Source organism: Bos taurus, chromosome 10 (assembly GCF_002263795.3).
Source record: "Bos taurus isolate L1 Dominette 01449 registration number 42190680 breed Hereford chromosome 10, ARS-UCD2.0, whole genome shotgun sequence".
Classification (NCBI taxonomy): domain Eukaryota; kingdom Metazoa; phylum Chordata; class Mammalia; order Artiodactyla; family Bovidae; genus Bos; species Bos taurus.
In genome coordinates, this window is record NC_037337.1 from 87,364,524 (window position 1) to 87,373,639 (window position 9,116).

Here is a 9,116-nt window from a genome sequence, read left to right on the forward strand (position 1 = left end):
CTGTACATCAACAAGCCTTTACTGGGACTCCCAGAAAGTGGAGTGAAAAGACTGGGGCACACCAGAGATCGAGAGGAAGCTCAGGGAGATTGGTGAAGGACAGTGTGACCCAGCCTCAGGATGGAAGCCGAGGGGTCCGTACGGACCATATTTGAGTGACTCTTCCTCTGTAACTTTGTCCCCACTGCTCCATCGTTTCTTGTATATGCACAGGCCCTTCCCAGCAGGCCTTGCAGCTCTCAAGTAAGGCAAAGCCTTTGCTATGATGCCATCAAACCCAGGAAGTGTCTAAGGATGGCTCTTGGTTGTTCTTGTGAAATGAACCCTGCTTAAGCAGCTCGGAGACTCAATAGCACTTATCCTACAACCGGAATGATCTAGAGAAAATAAACATGGCATCCTTCTACGGGTGTGGCTTTCAGATTTGAGAGATGTTTATTGATGTCAGTTCTGTTCGATTGTCCTTTAGTCTGCCCATCTTTGGGAATGCAGAAGTGACTGAGACACAGTCTTCACCCTCAAATAGGAGGTAGGCCGAGGGAAAATTTCACTTACTCCACCTACAGCAAGGTGATCAGGTCCATCTCATGGCCTTGAATAAAGTATCATGGAAAGACAGAGGAAGCTCTGAATTCTGCTTTTGGCTTCCCAGATGATCTACAAAGGAAGGGATGTGCATTTTACTTATTCTGTTTATTTGTCATCATTTTGTAAGTGTATAGACCCTCCTACTGCAACTTGTTCATGCTTATTCAGTCCGTCTTGGTTTGCCCCTAACGTGCCTCTGGAGGGGTCTTGCCTGTAGCAGGCACCCATCAGGCGCGTGTCTCCTGGCTGGTCGATGCAGGTTCTTCCCCACCTGGCACCTGATGCCCTCTCTCCTGCCTTACTCTGTGCGGCTCTCCCGAGCCCTCCACATCAGGCACACCAGCCTTCCTCGGAGAGTTGCTCCTTGTCTCCTGGTGCCTTTGAGCACGCTGTCCCCTGCCTGGCTTAGTGCTGTTTGTCCTCCAGCTGCTCTGTCCAAGTTCTGAGACCTCCCCTCACCCCTCACACCACCCCTCAAAATCCCAAGTTAGATTCTCTCTGGATGGAATTAAGTGCATTATGCAGCATCCATTCAGTAGAGTGCTAGCCTGCCAGGCTCCTCTGTCCATGGAATTCTTCATGCAACTCTACTGGAGTGGGTAGCCATTTGTTTCTCCAGGGGCTCTTCCCAACCCAGGGATTGAACCCCGGTCTCCCACATTGCAGGCAGATTCTTTACCATCTAAGCCATTAGGGAAACCCATAGAATACTAGATGGCCATTTAAAAGAATAAGATGAATCTGTACACTGAAAAGGAAAGATAAAAATCAATCATAGGATGTTGGATATGTAACATGCCACTTGCGAACATTTTTAAAAGGACAAACGTGCTGTATATGCAGAAATTCCCTTCAGTAATCATATATGAGAAATGATTAATAGCAGTCACCTCTAGGGAGATGACTGGGGTTCATATAAGGAAAGGATGTCTTCCATCTTAAACTTTCGAATTTGTAGCATTTGAATTTGTTACCACATATGATGTTACTTTTACCTGGTGGCTCAGATGGTAAAGAATCCGCCTGCAATGCGGGAGACCTGGGTTCGATCCCTGGGTCAGGAAGATCCCCTGGAGAAGGGAACAGCTACCCACTCCAGTATTCTGGCCTGGAGAATTCCATGGACCATACAGTCCATGGAGTCACACAAATGCAGTTTCCCCACTGTGTGGCTAATTGGGCACCACATGGGGCCCAGAAGCAGGTGAACAGCAAATGAGACGGCTGACCTGAGAGGCCCAGAGCAAAAGCCCAGCAGGGAAGGCCCGTGTTATTAAGGAGCCCAAGTGGAAGAGAGTGGCAGGTGACCTGTTGAGGGGGGGCGCCCTCTTTGGGGACCAAGATCAAGGATGAGGGCTCCGCTCCCAGGGTGCTGGCGTGTCAACCCTCTTGCCTCGCCAGCCCCTTTCCTGGGGGTGTCTGAGGTATCTCAGCCACCTCCTCCTCGTCACGGCTGGTTTAACGCCACACGACCAGCAGGGGAGGGAGTCTCTGGGCTCTCGCGTGTTGGTCCATTTTCCTTTCTGTTCCAATGGCCTTGTTGTAGGCAATGGTGAGGGAGAGACTTAGCTTAGTTATGGTTCCTGGAGGCAGAGGAATAACCGAAAACAGAGGACCCTGAGTCTCCAGGCAAAACAGTTTGTCCCAACTCTAGGCGGTCGTCTCACCCCTCCACTAGCCAAAGCGGCTTGAAGTCACTGCACCTTTGCAAAGAAAGCCTGAGGGCGGCACAGGCTGGGAGTCGGGGGTGGTTGCAGTTGAACTGGAGTGGGAAGCCTGCTCTGTCTGTTCCTAATGCCTCACTCCACGCAAACTGCTCCATCTTGCTGAGCCTCAGTGTCCTCTGGAAAATGAGGCAAATGGGCAGGATTAAATGCGAAAATGAGGATAAAGCCGTATAGCTTCTTTCCATGCTCAGTGTTTTATCTGTCAGGAAAGTAAGGATAGTACAGAATATTTATTAGGTGCCCAGCATAGCGCTTAGTGTTTTATAAAAAGTGTCCCATGTATACCTTACAGCAACATATGAAATGGGTGTAGTTATGCTCCCCATTTTACAGCCGTAGAAACTGAGGCATCCAGAGGGTAAAGTCACACAGCTAGTCCGTGGGGGAACCAGGCTGTGAATGCCTCCAGTGCCTGCACTCTTAACCACCAGACAGGAGTCCTGCCCACATGCTTAACAAGGCCATTGTTTCTGTTAACATTCTTATTGTTAGCAGCATGGAAGAAAATGAGACTAAAGTCAGTAGAATGAACTTTCACTGGTGCTGGAGCAGAGTCCTTTATTCCTCTTATCATCGTTATTAAAGGTATATCGTCGCATACACCTTGGGATGTTAAACTCGACACCCTGAATCAGACCGGGTCTCCGGACCAGGCCTACAGGTGACATAGCCATCGCTGACTGCAGACACGGCTGCATCGTTCCGTGCAGGTCATTTTGTAAGGAAGCGGATTGATTTCTCAAGCCCATTTTCTTTTTCTAGGTTGGTTCCTCATGATATGTGTGTGTGAGAGAGAGGGGAGCGGGACGAGGGGGAGAGAAAGAGGCCAAGAGGACAGAAACTGTTGGGAACGTGTCACGTATTCATAAGCAAGCCCTTGTTTGTGACTGTACATCAGAAACTGTAAAATGAGGAAGTTCTTTGAAATTTGCCCAAGACCTGCTCCACGGCCACCTGTTCCTCCGGGGCCGGGAGTTGGATGGCCAGGCTCTGCAGTGACGAGCTCAAGCTGTCGCTGCACCAGAATGCTCCAGCTTGCCTCGGCCTGGCTGTCATCGCTGGCTCCATCCCACTCCGGTGCTTCACTGGGCTCTGTCGGGCACCAGGCTTCCAATTAGAGAGAGACCCCACTGTGTGGCCAGCGCCACCCGCGTCCCTCCAAGCGGCCCCTTTGCCAAGGCCCACGCTGACCTCTGCTCTGGCGCAGATGGGGCCAGCCCCACTCGCTTTCCTGTGCATTTGGAGGAAGGAGGCAGGGATGAACGGGGAAGCCCTTGGGGACCTGGAGCGGACTGCGGGCCGAAGCACAGCTACTTGGTGCTGGGAGAAGCTGGGCAGGGTTGACAGGGCCCAGAGGCTGACATTGCAGAGCGAGGGAGGACTGGGGAAGACCCGATCCTGAGCCTGAAGCTCAGCAAAGGGGGGGCATTTTCTTACCAGCTTCTGAATATTCATCTCAGGCTGGGCCCCACGCCGAGCAGAGCCAAGAGTAGCCTGCTGTCTCACACCAGACCTGTCATGGTGCTGATGGCACATGGCTCGGCCAGCTTCCTCCCTGCCTGGCTGCAGGGCCCACGTGGTCTCACCAGCCTGGGAGGCCCCTCACCCCAGACTCAGGGACGGTGCCATCAGCCAGCAGTGGACTGGATCCGCTCAGAGCAAGCTGAATTTCTATTAGCATAAAAAATAGAAAATTAGAGAATTCCATATCCAATTCTCTAGCAGGATAGAGAGATACCATCTAACCTCTGAACAGCTTCTTTCTGGATAGAGGACTTGCAGAGTGTGATTCATTATTTCTGGGCTGGTGTGTGCGTCTTCTTTATTTCCCTTTTATCAGCCATTTCTTTTTATTTTCATCCTCTAACTCTCTGTCTTTCTCTGCCTGTCTGTTTCTCTCTCGTCTTATTTTCTGTGTCTCTGTCTCTCCCTCGCATGTTCTCTCTCTCTCTTTCCAGGTACAACATCTATAACTCTGCCATCGGAAGCAGTAATAAAGACACCAGTCTGGGAACTGACATTTATATATACTCAGGCTAAGCTTGACTAGAACCATTGCAAAGTCTAAATAATGAATAGCCTGAAAGTGGGAAGGGTCCTTTTCAGCTGCTCTTGGAATGATTCTGTATCTCTTTTAAAAAAAAAAAAAAAAGTTAATTTAGTCCATAGAAGCAAAAAGGAAGGGTGTCTTCACTATTCTTGCCTCTCTGGAATTTTTAATATTCGTAGTTGGTTTGGGACTTCCAGGACTGTCTCTCCCTGCTTCACCTTTTTTTTTTTCCCTGCCCCATCTCTTTTTATCTCTGTGCAGACTGGTTAAAGCAAAGAAACCCCCTCTGCCAGTCAGTGATACTCCCTGAGAGAAGGCAGTCCTTCTCTGGGATGTTCAAGAAGATGCTGGCTTTTCTGCCGTAAGCAAGTTGCCGCTGTTAAGTGATGCGCCGTCTCTGTTTCTCCCTTTGCATGAGCTCGTTAGATTGACGAAAGGAATGGCCTCTTGTCTCCTCCTGTGTCTGTATGTCCGTCTCATACAGAGAATTCAGAAAAGAAGAATCTCCAGGAGACAGCAAGGGAAGTGTCATCTTTAGAATCAGCATTGTTTAGGATATTAGACCTGGCCAATGGAGACTCGGGCTTCCCTCGTAGCTCAGTTGGTAAAGAATCTGCCTGCAATGCAGGAGACCCGGGTTTGATTTCTAGGTCGGGAAGATCCCCTGGAGAAGGGATAGACTACCCACTCTAGTATTCTTGGGCTTCCCTTGCGGTTCAGCTGGTAAAGAATCCACCTGCAATGTGGGAGACCTGGGTTTGATCCCTGGGTTGGGAAGATCCCCTGGAGAAGGGAATGGCTACCCACTCCAGTATTCTGGCCTGGAGAATTCCATGGACTGTACAGCCCATGGGGTCGCAAAGAGTCGGACACGACTGAGCGACCTTCACTTTCACTTTGAATGGAGACTCTGATCCTGGATGCTGCCGGGAAGCCAGGTCACATCATTAGGTGGAAAGTGACTTTGCAGATACAGGCTCGGGGCTGTGACGGTTGTGAAGACTAGGACGAGCTGATGCACACGTGGGCCTCGGGCATGAGGAGGTGCACTCGTGGAGACGTCCGCCTGGTGACACAGCGTGTCCCCCACTCCTCTGTCTCTGACCGTGCCACACTCACTCAGCTCCTCTTTTCCTTCCTCTCCTCTAAGTGCTTCCCCCCAGGGCTGTCCAGGACTTCTCATTTCTTTACATTTCTCCTTGGAGAGCTACTCCCATGGCTCCTAACATGGACCAAATGTCAGGACCAGCCGAGAAATCTTAGGGAAAAATTCAGCCTCCCAGGCCCTACCCAGGAAACTTTTAATTCCCGCAGGTTCTGGGGTAGTAAAACCTGAGATTTGGAAATTGTTGAAGTTCTGCCTTCGATTCTCATGCACACCTCAAGTTCAGTTCCACCAGCCTGAATGGGGGAGTGGGGGTGCTGGAGGCCAGAGACCATCCGAGTGTCCATTCTACCCAAAGCCTGTAGCCCTCACGGTGGCCAGGGTATTGAAGCTGCTGAGTCATCAGTGGGGAAGTGGGCTAGATCCCCAGTCATGCTGCTGACAGTTTTGCCTACCCTCTGGTTGCAGATATCCCTGTTATTCCGGACCTGGAGGAGGTACAGGAGGAAGACTTCGTCTTGCAGGTGGCAGCCCCTCCCAGGTATGTTATATTCGCCTGAAGCTGGAGGGAGGCTGGGGACCGTGCCAGGCGCCATCAGCAGTGATGCTGCCCCCTTGGGGAGATCCACACGTCTCTAGTGACGGGCCCAATCCCAGGGTTCCCATTTATTGCACACTTTTTCCCCATTCTGGTCCTTCCCAGCTGCCCAGGAGGCTCTGGGGACGGCGGCCTGGCAGCGTTGCTGGCATCGGTTCCTGCCCACATTCTGTCTTTCCCACAGCATCCAGGTGAACCGAGTGATGACCTACCGTGACCTGGACAATGACCTCATGAAGTACTCAGCCTTTCAGACCTTGGTGAGTGGACAGCTGCTACACAGAGGGGCAGGCGCCCATCGACATCCGCGGGGATTTCTCAGTTTCTCCCAGGCCTTGCAGCCCCTTCTCCGTGAGGCTCTGAGGCTGCCAGGCGACAATCCCTTTGCCAGAGGCATCCTCCTCGGGTATAGAGCATCCCTGGACCCAGCCTATCCCAGTGCTCTCAGGGCCAGTCTCCTCCATGCTCCCGCCTGCCCTCTTGGCATCAGTAGATGTGCTGTGCCATGCCTGCCCCTCCCTGGTGTTCACTTTGCCCCAAGGAGTGCCCAGCCATAGGACATCGTGGTGTCCGCCCCAGCTCTCAGCGGCCGTGTGGTCCACCCACAGGTTTGCTGTTTCACAAGGTGTTCCTGCAGGGCTGGGTTTGGAGAGTTGTACCCCACTCAACTTGGTCCCCAGAGGTCATTGTCCAGAAGCCCCACGGTACACATACCCCCTCCTGCCCTGACATTCACAGGATGGAGAGATTGACCTGAAGCTCCTCACCAAAGTCCTGGCGCCGGAGCACGAGGTTCGAGAGGTACGTGGCAGCAGCAGGTCCTGCCCCTCGGCCATGAGCAGCGGGCCCCAAGGCTGACCTTGGTGGGAGGCTGGCCATGCCCGAGGGGAGGGCCTCCCCCGTCTCACCCCAGGATGCTGCTCCCCGCAGGACGATGTCAGCTGGGACTGGGACCACCTGTACACGGAGGTGTCCTCCGAGCTCCTCAGCGAGTGGGACGCACTGCAGACAGAAAAGGAGGGCCCCGTGGGGCAGCCCGCACACACCTGAGCCGGGGGATTGCTCTCCCTGCACACGCACACCTCCGCTCTGGACTTGAGGAAAAGGCCATAAACCTAAAGAAGCTCGCAAGAGGCTCAGGATTTTTATATATGGACTATTTCGTAATAAAAATATTTTCTCTTGTAAGAAATTGCATTGTTCTGTGGCAAGAAATTGCGTTTGCTCTGTTGCCCTCTCTTCCATTCGTTTGCACCGCCCTCTTGGAAAAATCCGTCAAGGCTGAAGGAAGGCATCTTTTGAGCCACTGATGGGAACTCGCCCCATCGCTGAAGAGCATGAGGGAAAGCTAGGTGGGGGAAGGGAAGGCTTTGTGCGCCTGGAAACCATTCCGTTCACAGAGGCCACAGCAGCTCCAGGGCGCATCTCCTGCTGGGGTCCTGGGGAGGGCCTGGCTAGACACCTTTCTCCCTTTGGATGGTCAGTGACATTGGTGACATTGCACTGTCTCCTTTGTGCTTTCAGGGCCACTTAGCTGAGAAGACAGCACACAGAACATGCGATAAGGTGACCCCATTGCCCATGTCAGGGTTTGGTGGCTCTTCTGATAGCGTGCCCCTTCCCTCCTGCTTCCTGCAACCCAGGCCTGGAGCTCCCAAAGCACGTGTTTCCCTTTGTCCCCCCAGGTTCCCAGGGCCCTGTTTCTCGTTCTCATTAGCAGAGGGCAGCTCGGCAGCCCTGAGTTGTCCGCAAAAACTCTCAGGGAACCCCAGGCCTCTCCCCCGATTACCCCCAACCTTTCCGACGCAGAGCTGTTTATCTCCACTGCTCTCCCCCTACTCCAAGCATCATCACCGCCTATTTCCAACGTATGCTAAGATCTGGAGCAGAGCCCAGCCCTTGTTCGAAACAGAGGCATCTTTTGTTTTTGTTTTTCTCTTTCTCCCCAAGACATCCCATCCGAGGACAGGACGTCTCCCGCCCACTTCTAGGTGCTACTTCGGATCAGGCCTGTGCAGGCTGGCGGCCGCTAGCCAAGGTCCACTCCAGGCTGTGGGGAGCCCTGAGTGCTGCTCTCATCCTGCCTGGAAAGCCCTTCATTAAAATTCAGGAAAACAGAGGCTCAACACTTCAAAAACCCACTAGGGGGTGATTTTGTCTGACTAAGGTGCCCTTCCCCCGGTGAACCACCGGGCTCGGCTCAGAGCAGGCAGAGAACACGTGTCTGTTAATTATAAACTCAGGGATTCAGGGGCTTTGGGGTCCTGTCTCCTCCTTTTCCAGAGTCACACTTTTAGCCCAGACGGCCCCTCTTTGGAATAATTCCCGTGGTCACTGAGAAGTTTCCGTCCAGGCTGGTTTTTCTTGAGCCTGCAAGATTCTGAAACCCAAAGGAGGAAAGGCTGTCTATTTCTAGTACCTTAACCCCTGGCAAGTTCAAGTACCTCGGGACCCTGGTAACCTTGGAGGTCTTCGGCCAGCAGCTCGCGCGGGGGCTGGGTTTTGACTCCCTCCGTTTACTTCTCAGACAACTTCTTTATATGCCAGCCAGCCCACCCAAGACTTCAAGGGCCTCCCAAGAAGATGATGCGAGAGGCCCGATAGACTGGACAAGCTTCGACAGGTACCCAAGCGTGGTTTTCTGCAGACATGGTGGGGTTGGGGGGTGGGGGGCGGCGAGGAGGCATGGAGTGGGCCTCCTTCATGTGGTGGATTGATGGGTTCCTTTCTGGTTTCTCCCAGACTGGCTCATGTCAGAGAAGCCCCAGCCGGTACCTGGCTAAATTTGGCGTGGGTGGTAGCCACAGAGCTGCAGTTCATAGGCTGGGCCCTGGTGGGAAAGTTCATTCATGAGATTCTGGTAGAGACTATGTAGTAATACATGCCAGGTGCTGTTTCAGACTCTACAGACAGGGAACTGGACAAGCAAAATTATCTTCCCTCAAAGTGCTTCTGTTCCGGTGAGGGAGATGGACCAGTAAGTAAGAGAGGATGTCAGCTGGTCATCTGGTGCTGGGGAGAGGAACTCAGCAGGCCGGGGAAGGGGTG

The 9,116-nt window shown here is 52.7% G+C and overlaps 1 protein-coding gene across 1 annotated transcript in view; it reads left to right on the top strand.

The window, feature by feature from the left end:
• Positions 1-7,256, top strand: part of IFT43 (intraflagellar transport 43) — a 103,798-nt gene extending 96,542 nt beyond the window's left edge. The window contains 4 exon segments of the mRNA NM_001040521.2: positions 5,939-6,011; positions 6,253-6,328; positions 6,807-6,869; positions 6,999-7,256. Coding sequence (NP_001035611.1) covers positions 5,939-6,011; positions 6,253-6,328; positions 6,807-6,869; positions 6,999-7,118 — 332 coding nt within the window. The 3' untranslated portion in view covers positions 7,119-7,256.
• Positions 7,257-9,116: the final 1,860 nt, after the last annotated feature.